This window comes from Electrona antarctica, assembly GCF_951216825.1.
Source record: "Electrona antarctica genome assembly, chromosome: 20".
Lineage (NCBI taxonomy): Eukaryota > Metazoa > Chordata > Actinopteri > Myctophiformes > Myctophidae > Electrona > Electrona antarctica.
The window spans coordinates 17,477,907-17,496,724 of record NC_136801.1 but is presented as its reverse complement, the minus strand read 5'-3'; the positions used below and the strand labels follow the sequence as shown (position 1 = coordinate 17,496,724).

The 18,818-nt window shown below is 45.2% G+C and overlaps 1 protein-coding gene across 2 annotated transcripts in view; it reads left to right on the top strand.

Moving 5' to 3' along the window:
- The window catches only part of LOC306913465 (partitioning defective 3 homolog), a gene marked incomplete at its 3' end in the record, with an annotated part of 531,789 nt that overhangs the window by 276,435 nt on the left and 236,536 nt on the right, over window positions 1-18,818 (top strand). For both annotated transcript variants that reach the window (XM_079490132.1, XM_079490131.1), the window contains exons 9-12: window positions 822-1,193; window positions 2,800-2,987; window positions 15,796-15,935; window positions 18,446-18,574. In XM_079490132.1, the coding sequence (XP_079346258.1) occupies window positions 822-1,193; window positions 2,800-2,987; window positions 15,796-15,935; window positions 18,446-18,574 (829 nt within the window). The remainder of the gene's footprint in view (window positions 1-821; window positions 1,194-2,799; window positions 2,988-15,795; window positions 15,936-18,445; window positions 18,575-18,818) is intronic.

Here is an 18,818-nt window from a genome sequence, read left to right as displayed (position 1 = left end):
CCCTAACTCCCCATCACCCCCCCCTCTCCAGCCCTCTCCCTTTCTCCGCCGTCATCAAGGTGCGGCTCACTCCTCCGGCTCAGGACTATCTATATGCTAAGTGTGGCCCGACGATACAGACTAAACAATTGTTTGTGTATGGAAACGACCTGTGTGGAGCTATACTGTCGCGGCTTATTTGCTTCTCTCGCACGCACGCACGCACGCACGCACACGCACGCACGCACGCACGCACACACACGCACGCACGCACGCACGCACACACGCACGCACACACACAGGAATGAAGTGTCTGTGTGATGCTCTTTGAAAACATATCTGCGCTGCATTTCCCCAGTCATTATGCACACTGTTGATGCTTTTGTGCTATGATAGCCTTGTTCGGTCAGAGAGAGAGACACACACACACACACACACACACACACTTGCACGACACCGAATATAATATACTGCAGTGTACTGTACCATAGTATAGAAATAATGATATTACTCATTGACTATACTGTTAGCTGACTCATCATTTCCCATCCATCCCTCTCTTCTTCTCTTGATGGTGGTAATTGGAGATATCGCGCTAATGTAATTTTCTGTCGTCGATTGCTGGCATGCTGCACTGAGATTAGCCCCATGATTAGCCAAGTTAACCTCTCTCTCTCTCTCTCTCCCTCCCTTTTTTATATATTATTTTGCTAATACTAATACTTGTAAAAAAAAAACGTCCAATCACACAAATATTTGACACCCCCCCCCCTGTAGTAACTCTGAGGACCCCCATGTTGCAGAACCACTGTTGCTAGCTGATTGATATCTTCTCCTCCCAGAGCCCAGAACATCTTCCGGCAGGCCATGCGCACCCCGCTCATCCTCTTCCACGTGGTCCCGGCCTCCCTGAAGAGCCAGTACGAGGTGCTGTCGGCCCAGGGCGAGGTGGGCTCGCCCCAGTGCAACCGGGTCCGCTTCAGCCAGGACCACCCCCCGCAGCAGCACCCCCAGCAGCAGCATCTCCTGCCCGGCGAACGCTCCAGTCTGGTGGTGGGAGGCGTGCTGGAACACACCCCGCAGAGGATGTCGTCGCGCACGGGACCCCACCCAATCCTCACCAACACAGGACCCCACCCCATCCTCACCAACACGGGACCCCACCCCATCCTCACCAACACGGGACCCCACCCCATCCTCACCAACAACCACAAGTGCGCTCGACTGTCTCTTTTGTACCGTGTCGGTTGGCGCGTTGGTCGTCTGCATGTCGTAAATAACATGTGTGTGTGTGTGTGTGTGTGTGTGTGCGTGACTTATAATGTATCCTTAACTGTATTTTGTTTGTCAACTGGTTCTGTGACGGAGTATAGCGGTGCTGTCGGGCAGGAACCTCTTATCTCCATATTTGAACTTGTTGTGTGTTTTGCGTATAGTAACTACAGCATCAAACAGAAGCATCAAACGTAGCAGATCTACAAGCTTGTCGATCTGCTACTTTTGCTTTTTGTTTTGGACACTATTTTGGGCATAATGAGGTTTCCACCCGATAGAGACGATGTTGAAGAATAGAAAAAAGTAGAATAGAAGAGACACGCGCCCCTTGGCATGTCTAATATCCAATAGAAGAGACACGCGCCCCTTGGCATGTCTAATATCCAATAGAAGAGACATGCGCCCCTTGGCATGTCTAATATCCAATAGAAGAGACATGCGCCCCGCCCCCTTGGCATGTCTAATATCCAATAGAAGAGACATGCGCCCCTTGGCATGTCTAATATCCAATAGAAGAGACATGCGCCCCTTGGCATGTCTAATATCCAATAGAAGAGACATGCGCCCCTTGGCATGTCTAATATCCAATAGAAGAGACATGCGCCCCTTGGCATGTCTAATATCCAATAGAAGAGACACGCGCCCCTTGGCATGTCTAATATCCAATAGAAGAGACATGCGCCCCTTGGCATGTCTAATATCCAATAGAAGAGACACGCGCCCCTTGGCATGTCTAATATCCAATAGAAGAGACATGCGCCCCTTGGCATGTCTAATATCCAATAGAAGAGACATGCGCCCCTTGGCATGTCTAATATCCAATAGAAACAGAGTAGAATAGAAGAGACATGCGCCCCTTGGCACGTCTAATATCCAATAGAAACAGAGTAGAATAGAAGAGACATGCGCCCCTTGGCATGTCTAATATCCAATAGAAACAGAGTAGAATAGAAGAGACATGCGCCCCTTGGCATGTCTAATATCCAATAGAAACAGAGTAGAATAGAAGAGACATGCGCCCCTTGGCATGTCTAATATCCAATAGAAACAGAGTAGAATAGAAGAGACATGCGCCCCTTGGCATGTCTAATATCCACTTTCACAGTCACATGAATATACCTAAAGACAGAAGACGCTGCAGAAATAGACATTTACAAACCAAAGAAAAGTGAATAACACTTTAATTTCATTTGGCAGTAATTAAGAGATTTGCTTTCAGGAAATGTATAAGTAATGGATAGCTACTTAATATTAAGCCCGTCAATGAAAATGGGAAGAAAACATTGCACAGTCTTTGACACATTTGTTTCACTTGTTTGCAGAAAAAAGCCATTACTGACTAAAGCAATAGTTGTGTCACTGGGGGCTACGGTTTTAAGCCCTACTGCTAAGCTAACAGCTGTATTGATGTATGTATGTACAGTATGTGTCTGTGTGTACAGTATGTGTGTATGTATGCAACAATTATGAAAGTGAAATTAAGTGACAAAAGGGATATTGATCTTTTCCGTCTCCCCCCCATACCCACAGTCACCAGGGTGGGAGGGCGCCAGAGGGTCCTCTGGCGGGGAGCACCCCAGAGCCAAGTCGCCGCTACGCCACCTTACCCCACGCACCCCCGGCCTCCAAGACGTCGTCTCCCTCGCTGCAGCGCCGGGTCAGCGCCAACCCCACCAGCGGCTCCTCCTACTTCAAGAAGACGGGACGCAGACTCAACATCCAGCTGAAGAAAGGTACGTGGGGGACCTTCATCATTCTGATTGTGGAGTTGACATGGCACAGCGTTTGAGACGACGCACTCTCACTCCCAAGACGGCAAGTGGGCGACTCAGTTGGGACGATGTACCACGGAGTCAAACGTTAGACTGGAAAGGGGGGACTGAAACGGCACGTGTTGACTAGGGGGGGGGGGGGGGGGGGGGGGGGGAGATATGAGTGACGATTCTGCAAATGCTCTCTAAATCAGTAGTTCTCAAACTTTTTCAATATTTAAAAAAGATCTTTTTCAAAAATAGCAGATGCCCAAGCTTGCAGCGCGGCACGATGTGAAGCACTGTGAGCTTGTATATGTGATATGTTTGAATAGCCAACGCAGAAATCTAGAACGACACAGATGATTTCCCGGTTTAGTAGTGAATACACAAGTACCGGCGGCGCAGCAGGTGACATACCTGTACAGTGCTACAGGGAGATATGGTGGCTAGAGCGGGGCATCCGTTATTTATCTGCTATACATCATTAAATTATCATGAATACGTTTTGTTATTCCTAAAATCATCCCCGAGACGGATGTTGGCCATTTTGACACCCCTCGTCTATACAGGCTATGAATCACCTTTCATCAACATTGCAGGAATTCTGTCGGGCCCTTCAAGCGATACACTCTTTCAGTCATCATGAACCTCACCGTCAGTGATGGAAGAAGTACTCACATTTTGTACTCAAGTAAAAGTATCAGTACCGCAATTTAGAACCGCAAGTAAAAGTCAGATATTCAACATTTACTTGAGTAAAAGTACAAAAGTATTGGCATCAACATTTAATAAAAATAAAAATAAAAATAAAATAAAAAATAAAGTACCAAAAGTAAAAAAAGTTTTCAAATGTATCCAATCAAAAGTTCTTTGAAAATAGCAGATCTGCAAGGTCACAACGCGTCACAATGTAAATGCAGAAAGTAAGTAGTAATAATAATTGTAGTAGATTACACAAGTACAATATTTGCCTCTGAGATGTACAGTATAGTGGAGTACAAGAAAAAAATATAGGCTCAAATTTGTACTCAAATACAGTACTTGAGTAAATATTTTAACAAAATAACTGCTCGTGAGATCAGAAAGATAAGCTTTATTATTGATGTCAAACTGGCCTTTCCTTCTTCAGCGATCCTAGACAGGTTTCGCACATGCGCACTGCCGTTCACTTCTGTATACAGGTGGACTAAAAAGCTGAACAACACCAAATCTAAGGAGCTCTCCATGGTTTTGACAAAACGTGTGATGTTCTGAGGTCTTTTCTGATTATCCGGTGATCTCGATTTGAACATTGGCGCTTTCTAGAGCAAGGATGGACTCATTTTAGCTCGCTAACATTGATGCTAATTATTTAGCATCTAAGATGGCCGCCCAAACCGGATGTGTATCCAGCGTGCAACACACTAAAACGAAGTAGATCCGGGTCGGCAGTCTAGCGTTGGCTCTTGCGTCCACCAGGTGGCAGTTAACCTGTTAAACTAGTGGAATCATTTTGGAGCTGCGCGGCACGGGTGCAGTGCGTAGTTCAGACTAGTCATTGGTCCGACAAACGACAACCTACCTCAAACCCTAACCTAACCATAACCGCAAGCACGGGAGCAGCGCATGTCCGACAGGCGGGACACATGTCGGAATAATGCTCCGTCGGAATTACATACGGTCTCCGTTGCGGCACCGAAGGTTCCCCTCGCGGATTCCGGACACCTGATGGCGTAAAGTCCTTTCCACTCCATACCGCATCTCAAACCCGAAAAATGGTATTGATCCCAGGCTATACACCTACAGAGAATTTAAATGGTCCGCTTTCCTTTTCCTTTTTTTCCCTCCACATAGCACTTTACAATTCACACACTGACAGCGGAGGCTGCCAAGCAAGGCACCGACCTGCTCATTGGGAGCAGTTAGGGGTTCAGTGTCGTCCTCGAGGACACATAAATGAAGTCAGGAGGAGCGGCGGTATCGAACCCTGAATCCTCCCCAATCCCAGACACAGAGTCACTGCCGTTCTCAGTTCTCTGTCTTAGTTCACCATGGTGTCGGGTTAGCATTCAGAGCACTTTGCTTCTCATCACAAGAGCTGTTGGTTGTGAAATGAACCGAATCTGAGGGTGACTTGACTGCTCGCTCATTCTTTTCTCTCTTCCATTCTGTCTCTCCAGTGGTGGAAAATAACCAAATACAAGTACTGTACTTAAAAAAGTAAATTTTGAGGTATTTTTGCTTTACTGGAGTATCTCCAATATTTTATACTACTGCTCCACTAACATCTCAGTGGCAAATATTGTACTTTTACTCCACTACAAATATTTGAAAACTTTGTAGATTTTGATTATTATTGTTACAAAACAAGCATTAACCACTTCATCTCTATAGAGCGTCGCAGTCCCGCCCCCTCGAGAGACCCGGAAAAGAAATCCCGTTCATTTTCCTCATAGACTTTTCAGAAAGTATTTTAAAGATGTTTACGCCGCGGACAAAGCCAACTCTTGTCGTGACAAATCATGAAAACAAACACAATTTTTCGGGCTGAACAAATAATTAGAAAGAAGAAGAAAACGTTTTTTTCTTCTTTGTAATTATTTGTTTGGTCCAAAATATTGTTTGTTGTCATGATTTGTCACGACAAGAGTTGGCTTTGTACGACGCTTATAAGGTCTTTAAATAAATACGTTTTGAAATGTCTATGGGAAAAATGCAGTGGGAACTATTTTCTGGGCCTGGCGTCGTCATGAAAGGGGGCGGGACTGCGACGCTCTATATAGGACTATACTTTGGCTATTTGAAAATAGCTGATCTTCAAGTTCATAACACATCGCTTTGCGGCTCGCTGTGAGCTTGTAGATTTTCTATTTACAAAAGATTTGTATACATTGTGAACACGGGACATTCTACATAATGATTTTTGCTTTTACTTTTGCTAGTTTCAGTGTATTTTGATGGCAATACCTTTTTACTTTCATTCAAGTCCATTTTGAATACCAGACTTTTACTTGAAACAGTATTTTTACATTACTAGAGAGGTGCCTGTTGGGCACTGGCCTACCCAGTTATTATGTCTGCACGCACGCACACACGCACGCACGCACAGATACTTAAGTAAGAAATATGAGTACTTCTTCCACCGCAGTCTCTTACTTACTTTCTCTCTCTCTGTCTCTCACACCCCCACCCGACTCTTTCTGCTCTCTCTGTCGCAGGGAGCAGATGTTGTGCTGAAAGTTGGCACGGAGGCCTAGTAGCAGCAAGCTTCAGGGGAATAGCGTAGCAAGCCAGGGCAGCACCACCGGGCTAAGTGCGACCTACTCTCAGGGAACGCCGTCACAAGTCTCTGCAATATGTCGTCTCAGGTCCCTGTAGTGCAGCCAGTAGATGTAAGAGGGATAGAGAGTGCTAACTGTGTTGCATTACATTTCTGTCTTAGCTTATTATTCTGAGGTGTCTGTGATGAAGCTGGCCTCGTTTGCTGTCCTACACACGTGCATGCACATTTTAACAGTCATGTCCACATAAAGGAGAGCATATAAGGACACAAATATTAAAGTTACAGTTAAGGTTACATTCACAAAACCATGTTATATGTCTTCATGATACAATATCACTCAGTACTCTATGGGTATAGAGCACCAAAGTCTGACGTCAATATCGCTAGAGGGCGCTAAGTCCACGGGTTCTTTGTACTTTTTTTATTTGTAGTATAATCACCATAGGGGGATTTTAGATTGCCTCATATAAGAACTGTTTGTAAAAATAAACTCACTCATATGGATATGAAGAAACAACTAACTGTGAGAAAACGCTAATGTTACTGCTGCCGAATTAGTTAATTTTTTGCTAGAAACAGACTATCAAATTTGAGTGACTGACTGTCGTAAACGATACAGAGACACCTCCCGAACAATATCGGAGAGACGGTTTGTTTATTTTTCAACCACAATTCTTATATGAGACGATTTTAATGTTATTCTCCATAGAGAAATAACCCCCTTGGAACCGGGGGATGAGCGAGCCAGTGACTTCGGCGCTCTATAAGTAACAGCATATCTGCCATATGTGGCGGCAACCAATTATTATGGCAGAGGCAGCAATGCACTTTGCTAGCCTTTTTGCCTCCTTTTTGGGCACCCAAGTTGCTGGAATTCTCTAACAACCAATCTGTGGGTATGTCCTAGGCTGCCAAATAAACTCAAATAGTCTGCACCTATAGCCCAGCTCTGAGATGGAATGTAGAAGTGTTTGGTATTTAATGGCCGTGGTCATAAAGGTTTCCTCTAGGCTAAGGTCTAATAAGAACATATCTCTGGACTCACCACACCACATCATCATCATAATTTTTCGACCGCGGTCGAGATTGTGGATTTCACAATATCACGCCAGACTTCCCGGTCCTTCATTGCCATCCCCAGTTCCTGCTTACTAATGCCTGTGTCCCTAGCGATGACATCAGGGAACGACAGTTTTCTACCTCTGGTCTGCTTTGAGGCAGGACTCCAGAGAAGAAGGGAAGATATAACCTCATTGTCAGCTCTGTAACAGTGGCCGGCAAACTGTGTTCTTCTGGATCGGACTAGTGAAGAAACACGGGGAAGGTTGCCGTATATTAGATTAGTCGATGGGTGGCTCTTCAAAGACAGATTTTGCGCTCTCATTAGAAGGCGGGTGTAAGTGCCATCCAACCGTTTCTCTAGTTTATTTGAAAGTGCCCATGTCTCGGAGCCATAGAGTAGAATCGGCTCAACGGTCGTCCTAAATATATATACTTTTAACATCTTACTATGCAGGGATAACAAGATCTTATGCATGTCATTGCAGGCTGACCAGGCCATACCCTTCCTAGTTTGAAAGTCCTTTTGGGACGAAGATATATATATGAACCCAAATACACACACACACACACAGCTTCTGTCTTTCATTCTGGTCATAGCTTTCCAGGGAGCAATTAGTTTAGGTCCAGAGAGTGACCACCATTGGTTTTGGTTTCTTTCCACTAAGCCATGTTGTTTCATAATCCAACTCAACACAACTCATAAATTCACACAAGACACAAGCTCTCGTCTTGCCTAACGTGTCCGAGCGGATTTCACAGGTTATTGCACATAATTAAAGTTGTATGTTTCTGTAAACTGTCGGCCAAAAACCCCAGACGGAGATTAATTCTAGCTTGAACACTGAAATGTAATGGAGCGGCAGAATCAGATGGCTGAGTGAAATGCATTTTGGAACGCCGTTCTGAGAATTAGAGACCACTTAAAACCGGATTTTTGGGTCCGATGCAGATCCTGATTTTGGAGAGTCATAGTGCATAATAGATTATTACCTACATTTAAATTTGTAACCAATATTTTGTCTAAATAAAATAATGTAATCGATTTGAAAAACCTTGATTCAATAAAGAAATATTTTTGAGAAGATATAAAAAAACAAAATCATATACGGTAGTACGGTACTGACCTTCAATATATATTTATTTTATTTTATTTCTTTATACAATGATCAAGCAAACAAGTACAAGCGCTATTGAAACATAAAAAGCGAATCTACAAGCTCACAGCGTTACGCGTGGTGCTGATTGATGTTGTTTTGGCCTCTCCATCTCTCAAGTTCAAAGTGGTGGCAGTGGGTCCCGCATGGCAAATTAACAAGAGTGCCTCAATCAAATAATGCGGTGGAGAAAGGACACACACACCCCATTGAGTCCCATTCCAAGTCTAATTGGCTTATGGGAGTCAGGATTTGTGATTAATCCAGCAAAGGAACACAATTACTTTTATGTTGTTTTCCGTTTTCCCAAAATAAAGACGTCACTAGTGTAATTACCGCAGGCCTATTAGAAGATGCATTCGGCTAATTGACCTGCTGGAGAGCGTTAGCGATGAGATCACAATCGGTTATCAGAATGGCACAGAGTTTGATTCTGCTTGTTAGGCTAGGTGTGTGTGCGCGCGTGTGTGTGCGCGTACACACGCGTGACAGAGCGGTAGAAAGTGTACTGGGGTAACCGTACTGGGGTTGGTCGCTTCAAATCGCCCATGAAGGAGTGGGGCCTGGCAGACAGAGCATCATGCGAGTGTGGCGAGCCTGAGCAGACTGCCGACCACATAATCACCACCTGTCCTCTGTACAGACCTCCCTCAGAGGCTGGCCTCTTCCACGTGGGACCATCACCACCTGTCCTCTGTACAGACCTCCTCCAGAGGCTGGCCTCTTCCACGTGGAACCTGTCCTCTGTACAGACCTCCTTCAGAGGCTGGCCTCTACGTGGGACCATCACCACCTGTCCTCTGTACAGACCTCCCTCAGAGGCTGGCCTCTACGTGGGACCATCACCACCTGTCCTCTGTACAGACCTCCCTCAGAGGCTGGCCTCTTCCACGTGGGACCATCACCACCTGTCCTCTGTACAGACCTCCTTCAGAGGCTGGCCTCTTCCATGTGGGACCATCACCACCTGTCCTCTGTACAGACCTCCTTCAGAGGCTGGCCTCTACGTGGGACCATCACCACCTGTCCTCTGTACAGACCTCCCTCAGAGGCTGGCCTCTACGTGGGACCATCACCACCTGTCCTCTGTACAGACCTCCCTCAGAGGCTGGCCTCTTCCACGTGGGACCATCGCCACCTGTCCTCTGTACAGACCTCCTTCAGAGGCTGGCCTCTACGTGGGACCATCACCACCTGTCCTCTGTACAGACCTCCTTCAGAGGCTGGCCTCTACGTGGGACCATCACCACCTGTCCTCTGTACAGACCTCCTTCAGAGGCTGGCCTCTACGTGGGACCATCACCACCTGTCCTCTGTACAGACCTCCCTCAGAGGCTGGCCTCTACGTGGGACCATCACCACCTGTCCTCTGTACAGACCTCCCTCAGAGGCTGGCCTCTTCCACGTGGGACCATCACCACCTGTCCTCTGTACAGACCTCCTTCAGAGGCTGGCCTCTTCCATGTGGGACCATCACCACCTGTCCTCTGTACAGACCTCCTTCAGAGGCTGGCAGAGTATTGGACTCGAGTCATGATGACTCGACTCGAGTCCGACTCGAGTCATTGATTTGACGACTTGCAACTCGACTTGGACTTAAGGGTAAAAACTTGAGACTCGACTTGACTTGGAAGACAATGACTCCAGACTCGACTCGACTTGAGACAAGCTGACTCGGACAACTTGACACCGGGGCTCCACCGGGCGCGTCAGCGTCGCGTCTCCGTCACCGTCAGGGAATGTTCCCTTTTTAATCAATGAAGGGTGGCTCCACTGCCCGCGTTGCGTGACATTAACGCATGCATTAAAATTTAACCGGTGCGTTTTTTGCCGCACGCGACGGAGACGCAACGTGTCCGGTGGAGCCCTGGCGTAACCGGCCATTCACTGTTATAAATGCAGGTTTCATGTAATCATGTTGGGTCAAATTGATAAACTGCGTGAGCCACGCATGTTTTACACAGTTGAACAATAAGCTTGTCCGTCGGGTGCAAACTTCCTTTCCTACTTTCCTCTTACCTGTCTTGTTTTATTGTTCCAAATAAATTATTCCATTTGAAAAGTCCTTAATTCAGCAACAGCTTCCAACAACAACAACACAAGACGCTAACTTAAGTTGTGATCATCAAAAAAAAAAGGAAAAGAAAAACATCCACAGCTGAACATGGGGAGTTGACGACGCGGTCACGTTGTCTCTCACTCTATCGCCTGTAGTCAATTAAACATCGTTAAGCTTCCCAACGTCTTTAACAAAGTACAACAGAATATTTTGATTTCCTATACTGAGACAAAATGCAGTGAGTGACATGAGGTATTTCTTTTTTCCTTAAGACAATTTAATGCAGACACAGGCCTGTACTTCTGTGTCTGAATGGGAAAGTCTTATTTCTTTATTTTTCCTTTTTAATTGTCATAATAATAATAATAATATATTATTATTATAATAATAATAATAATAATAATATATTATTATTATTATTATTATTATTATTATTATTATTATTATTATATTCTTTTTAAATTATTTTTGTACTTGCTTTAGGCCTGTCTGTGCATGGGCAGGGCATCAGTATTATATTCATATAATTAGACTGGATATTGTGATTTTACATATTGTAATTGGCATAAGTTTGATATTGGCATAAGTGTTCTTTTCCTGTTTTTTGAGTGGTGCAACCACTATAGACAGCTATGTGTGACTTGTGTGTGTCCCTGTGTCCCTGTATCCGAGCACGGAAATAGCATAATTATTGTCACCACCATCAAGTGTCACTGTTGTGCAGCCTAACACACCGACAGAGGCCAGGGAGGAGAGCTTGTACAGTACAGTACAGTACAGTACAGTACAGTACAGTACAGTACAGTACAGTACTCGACAATCTTGTGACTCGACCCGACTTGACTTGACATAACCTTGTGACTCGACCCGACTTGACTCGACAACCTTGTGACTCGACCCGACTTGACTCGACAACCTTGTGACTCGACCCGACTTGACTTGACAACCTTGTGACTCGACCCGACTTGACATAACCTTGTGACTCGACCCGACTTGCCCACAACAGAAAAACTTGAGACTTGCTTGAGACTTGGACCAAATGACTTGCTACTCGACTCGGACTCGGATCGGAGGGACTCGTGCAATTGTCTGGAGGCTGGCCTCTACGTGGGACCATCACCACCTGTCCTCTGTACAGACCTCCTTCAGAGGCTGGCCTCTACGTGGGACCATCACCACCTGTCCTCTGTACAGACCTCCTTCAGAGGCTGTCCTCTTCCACGTGGGACCATCACCACCTGTCCTCTGTACAGACCTCCTTCAGAGGCTGGCCTCTACGTGGGACCATCACCACCTGTCCTCTGTACAGACCTCCTTCAGAGGCTGGCCTCTTCCACGTGGGACCATCACCACCTGTCCTCTGTACAGACCTCCCTCAGAGGCTGGCCTCTACGTGGGACCATCACCACCTGTCCTCTGTACAGACCTCCTTCAGAGGCTGGCCTCTTCCACGTGGGACCAGAGACAATGGCATGGCTTTGTGACACTGAGCTGGACATACAGTATGATGACGATACACGAAAGAAGAAGAAGCGGTAGAAACGGGTACCATATCATCTCTTGTCGGGTGGAAACCTCGTAAAATATGTTCAAAACTTTTCAGGATTCAAATTCAAAAACAGCAAAAGTAGCGGATCTGCTAGCTAGATGCTTTTGATGCTTTTGTGTGATACTGTAGTATGATCAAGTAGGGGCGAATTCCAGTCTTGCCGTTTCTTACCTTAATCCGATGTCATTATATGGTAGAACGAGTGGTACGGGTGAAACATTTCATTACTCCACCCCGAGTCCACCGCAGCTCACAGTTATGCACGCTGGGTCTTACGCTAGCTCGCCTTTTTGCGGCAGCCCATTTGGGACAAAACACTGTGGAGCTTATCTGGTCATTATAATAATAATAAGCGATTTAGCACAAGACCCAGCATGCACGGTCAGAGCTGCGGTGCGCTCTGGAGGGAGTTATGTCATTCTTTCACCTGTACCACTCGTTGTAGGATATAATAACATCAGATTAAGGTAAGAAAATGGCTAGCCTGGAATTCTCCTAACACAAAAAGTTAAAACACGGAGATAAGAGGTTTCTGCCAGCCAGCGACGCTATATGATATGGCTTATCATCAGCCTCTGAAACCGTAGTGGGGGAACGCATCAAACAACAGCAGTGGCGTGCACAGATAGACACTAGGGGGTGCTAGAGCACCCCCTGCCCTTTTGGCAATGTGCCCTTTTGAAAAAAAAAGAAAAAAACACTTTTTTTTTTTCCTTTTTTTTTGATTTTTCAAAAATAGCAGACCTACAAGTTCATAGCGCGCCACTCGGTGGCGCGCTATGAGCTTGTAGATCTGCTATTTTTCAATAGCTAAAGCATAACATAATGCTAACACCAAAAGGGGTTCCACGCGCTGCACAAGGTGCCCTTTTTTAACTTGAGCACCTGCACCTCTAAATGTCTGTGCACGCCACTGAACAACAGCTACATCTCTTCCACATCTTCCATCTTCTACAGTCATTACACACAGCACAGAAAGCAGATTGCCACGGCAGCCTGCTCAGATTCTTGCAACGCGCGTAGAAACAGAAACCAGCGTTAAGAGATTAGCGTTTGTGTAAGTCTCTCATCCCATTTAACATTCGACATGAATAATGACTGCTATTACTTCCTGTTTCATTACCGTGCCATATCGGCTGGTTAGAAAGACTGTGGAAAAAGTCTTTATCCTCGGCAGCTCTGCTTTGTGACAGACAACGCACGTGCACGCACGGACATGGATGCACGCACGCACGCACACAAGCACGCACATACACACATTCTCTGCAGGGTTTTTTTACCCATTAAAGCCTGAAGCCAATTCTACAAATGCCTTCTAAATCAGTAGTAATCAGTAGTTATTTTTCATACCAAGGACCCCCAAAATGATATGTATTTGGCCGCGGACCACCCTATCTGAAAATGTTTTGTGTCAGGGACCCCCAGAAGAGAAGATTTGTGTTGTTGTTTTTTAAGAAACATCAACATTTTTCAAACACTTTAGACTTAAAAATAAATAAGGTGAAAACATAGATACAAGCCCACTGCAAGCTTGTACATCTGCTATTTTGAGAACCACAGTTTCTAAATCCTAAGAGTTTTAGTTAAATTACAACTACGGTAATATCTAAAATGGCATAGCAAATGCTTTCCCGGTTTTTATGGGTTAACTGTCGCAGAAGCGGTGACAAAGTTCCCAGTTAGGGCTCTCTATCGCTTGTGTGCCTCCACGGCATAAACACTACCACCGTCTGACTGACAGACACCCGGAGAGAGTCAGTCAGTCAGTCAGTCAGTCAGTTGGTTATGATGAAGCATCAGAGATATACTGACAGCTCTGAGAAATGAGCAACCTCTCTGACATGAATACCAAGCAGCAACCAACCGGCGAATGTTCCTTCAGTGTCAGGGAGGAGGATTCTATAGCGGGAGAATCTATGTGAGAGATTCATTCCAGCACGGCCCCGCGGTTGATCCAGAAATAGCTCCCACATCGGTGTTAATGATCATCTGCTAATCCGGGACTTTATCGTCTCTGTCGGGTGGAAACCTCATATGTCCAAAACTGTTACTTTTCAGGATTCAAAAGCATAAAAAGCAGCAGATCGATGACGCGTTTCGAGCTTGTGGATCTAGTTCCAATGCTTTTGTACAGTGTGATGCTGTCGTATGATTAAGTACGGAGTTAATTTATGGAAAAACACAAAACGTTAGAATACGAAGATAGGAGATTTCTGCCCAACAGCAACAATAAACAGAACCATGACTCATGACAAACTCTATCAATTTTAGGATACATTATAAATCGGGTGACATTTTGATCCCCCCCCCCCCCCCCCCCCCCCCCCCCCACCCACACACACACACACACACACACACACACACACACACACACACACACATACGTTATTTTTCATTGACTATTTACAGGTCCAGTCAACGGTAAAGGTCATGGCAGAAATCCTCCCAATTTAACCGTTATTGGATTTGCCTATGTCTTCCACAGCAACAATTCATATTCGCTTGATCAACAATAAAGGTCATAGCTTACCCAACCCAAAGCAATCAGCATGGATACGTCAATAGCTTTATGTTTGCCTCTTCCTATTCTATGGTCTAGTACCGTCATGACTCTCGTGATATTGCCTGGCTGCGATTGTACGCACATTTATGCACACATTTGTACTTTGGGATTGAAGGCTTTGGATAGAATTTATATTAATCTATATTTGTATAGGCACAGTAATGATTAAAGATGGAGTGCCATGATTTTTTTCAGGTTTTTTTTCAGATCACGGCACTCCATCTTTAAGAAAAACTGCATTTTCAGGAAAGAGCAGACACGATAAAAATCTGTCATTTCAGTTCAAGGGCCGTTGAACGTTGTCTGACATTTGGAATCACCCAGAGACGTGTAATCAGTCGTTCCTCTAGGGTTATTCTGGTCGGTAACCTGCCTTTTAATTTGACCATAACTTGCGACAGTGTGGCTTTGCTGTCCACATGCATTCATCATAAACACCACCCGGTTTTGGTTCATTCATCTGTTTGACTTTATATTTAGATATCGACACATGTAAAAAATGAAAAATTCAGTGCCACACCCTAATGGTAAACCAGTGAAATCCCAGTGTCTTTTATGAACTGATGGAGACTCGGCACATGCACTACACCATAATTTGATCCCTGCATGTTGTTTCCTCATGTTAGGAATATGATATTACCAAACCATGCATTTCCAAATGTGCAAGGAGCACCGTACGGCAGGGGTCTTCAACAGGTGGTCCGGGACCTAAGGGGTGCTCAGAGTTAGTACAGGGGGGCTGCCAAATCTTGTGATAGGCTTTTTTATTTACAAAAAAAGGTTTTTACATGAACCACTTGATCTCCCTTTTCTGGGGATAACTTTAGCCAAAGATAGCAGATCTACAAGCTTGTTGATCAGGCAGACAAAGTACTGAGTGAATTTTGAGTGGTTTAATGTCTGAAAATACACGTTAACATCAATCCAAAATACATTGATGATGTCAAGCAATGAAAGTACATGGAATCTGTGAAAAAGTTTAATGTGCAACAATATTGTATATAGTATGGGTTGGGGGATCCCTGACTCCCTGCTTCATCTCTCTCTCAGCTAACGGGGTCCTTGGCCTGAAGACCCCTGCCATAGGATACGGGACATTAATAACTCCTTCTTGATGGTTCTCTTTTCTTCCCTGTAGGTCCAGAAGGCCTCGGATTCAGCATCACGACCAGAGACGTGCCCATAGGCGGCAGTGCGCCCATCTTCGTCAAAAACATCCTCGCCAGAGGAGCCGCCATCGAAGATGGCCGACTGAAGGCGGGAGACAGGCTGCAGCAGGTGCGTATTTTCCTCTTTAGGCTTTTGGATTATTGCCATTGTTTCTTAGACTTCCTAACAAGGTTAAATGTTTAGCCAACACGAAGAAAGCAGGCTGCACATATTATGTGCTTTCTTCGTGATTGGCTGCAGCTGAGGAGCTATGTATATATTATAGACATAGTTCCTCAGCTGCAGCCAATCAATCCAGTAATTACAGCTCAGTTTATGCTCTGTCATTTGACAGCGTTGCGGGCCTAATATAGCTGATCTACTAATCTCACAACGGGTCGGGTTAGGGTGAGCTTGTAGATCTGTAACACCATCGTCATTATGATGAAGTATTAATTTAGCCTAACAATGTGATGTCTGGGATTAATGATAATTAATAAAGGTAGCCTATGTCAAATATTATAATTATAATTAGGGTTTGGCTCCTCTGGGCTCCATGGTAAGTCCATAAATGTATTATTAACACAATCAGCGCCGGGATTCCTTCAAAATAGAAGCTTCAGGGGTGCCGGGAAGACATGGCCGCTTTTACTCTGTAAAGCCCCCCCCCCTTCTGTTCCGGAAAAAAACAGAGATATTTTTTTGCTTGCTTACCTTGCTCTCGTTTCCATATTCATATTTTGAACGAGAGGCAGATGAGAAGTCAGAAATGAAGAGCTTAGTATATCCATCAGATCAAAACCACGGAGAGCTCCCTAGATTATGAGATACGAGGCATTCTTTCTGCAGCGGTAAACAGGGAAGTGACCGGACCGCACATGAACGAAGAGCGAAGAGTATGGTGGCCTTGGAGTCCAACTCAACAAAAAAAAAAAGAAACAAATTCTGAATATTCTTCTCTGGTTTGATATCATTGAAGATGCGCTAGGACGTGCCCACACGTCATTGCAACCCGTCGGTTGGATTGCTTATGACGTGTGGGCACGTCGGTTGGACTGAACCAGTTAAAGAAACAACTGCTTGTTTACAGTATATTATGCCACCATAGCTCGTTTTATTTTGAGCCGTTCCCTTCATCGCAACTGTGCGTCTTATAAGGCAGTTTGTCATGGAGTTCCAGTAAAAACCTTTAACTATCAATTTCTTAAAGTAGACTTTGATTATATTATCTGGCCCGCCATCTAAATGCTGTAGGAAAACATTGGCCTGAGGCCAAAAGTATTTGCCGACCCCTGGACTATACTATGACTTTGAATTGCTGAATAAATCAGTCATTGAAGTACTCACATGTTTTACATAAGTAAATGTATCAATACCCTATTGTAGAAGATCAGTACAAGATCAAAAGGATTCAAAAGTATTGGCATCAAAATATACTTAAAGGGGCACGGTGGCACAGTTGGTAGTGCTGTCGCCTCACAGCTAGAAGGTCCTGCGTTCGATTCCCGCTCGGGGCGCTGTGGGTGCTGGCGGCGTGTTTCCTCCTCCGCGTCATCAGTGCCCATACCCGAGGCGGGGTTGGCGAAAGGGCCTTTCTGTGCAGAGTTTGCATGTTCTCCCTGTGTCCCCTAGGGTAGGTACCCTACTGTACCCCTAATGTAAGTCGCTCTGGATTAAGAGCGTCTGCTAAATGCCTAAATTGTAAATTGTACCCTCACAAAAACATGCAGTAATCCTGGTCTCTAAACAAACTGCCTCCCCCTGGCCAGCCGGGGCGCCTGATGGAGGGGAAAGGAACTGGTTGGAATAACGTGTTCCTTCCACGCGCTACGTCCAACCAGGGAAACTCCCCCCTGTCACGTGTAAAGGAGCAACTTGGACACTCAGGCAGGAAGGAAGCATGAGTTCAAGTCCGTTGCTCTCCCCTTGTCCCCCATATATGGGGACTAGGTTGGCGGAGGGTGTGTAGAGAGCCCAGGATCACATTAGAAAATTGGCACAGGGGTGAAAAAATGGGTTACAAAAAATATATATATATACACTTAAAGTACTCATTGTAGAAGGTCCCATTTCTCAAGTTTTTAAATGAATACTTTTTAGTTTTGAAGTGGTTTCGAAATAATAATCACAATTTACTTACTAGACTACTAACTAAAGTTTTCGAATAATTGTAGTGGAGTAAAACGTACAACAACATTTGCCTCTGAGATGTAGAGGAGTAGAAGTAAAAGTATTGAAAATTGTAAGTACTCCATTAAAGTACAAATACCAAGTAAGTAAGTACATGCAGTACTTGAGTAAATGCTGTCCCATAGTCAAGAGTCCAGAGAGTGCACTACTAAGATGGAACTATGCACAAAAACTATTTTACTCTGTAAATCTGTGATGTGAAAAGCTGATTCTGATTGTCTGAAACCACAATCATCGTGTTTTCATTTGGGAATATACCACCCCTCGTTTTATGTCCAGTGCAGATTGGCTCCGAAAGTAATCGGTCTCTGAGCCACCAGGGCCCCTACACTTTGGAATGACCTGTGTGTGTGTGTGTGTGTGTGTGTGTGTGTGTGTGTGTGTGTGTGTGTGTGTGTGTGTGTGTGTGCGTGTGCGTGTGTGCGTGCGTGCGTGCGTGGTGTGTCCAGGTGAGTGAAGTGGACCTGAGTGGTAAGAGCCAGGAGGAGGTGGTGGCCCTGCTCCGCGCCACTCCCATGGGAGGCACCGTCACTCTGCTGGTGCTGCGCCAGGAGGACCCCCATCTGCCCAGAGAGGTGGTCAGTACGCACACACACACACACACACACACCATGCCTGTGTCCTTTGAACCACAGTTATATTGACAGGCGTGCAGACCTTTTTGGGCTAGTTCTCAGGAGAGCACCTGGAGATGTTCTTTCGGTGCGCACTGAGGTCGGATGTCTCTACTCTGAGCTAGTATGAACTACTCACCTAATGCCACGGAGGTTCCATGTTTAACGTACTTCCAAAGTGTGTACATTGTCTAAGTCACAGATGGTT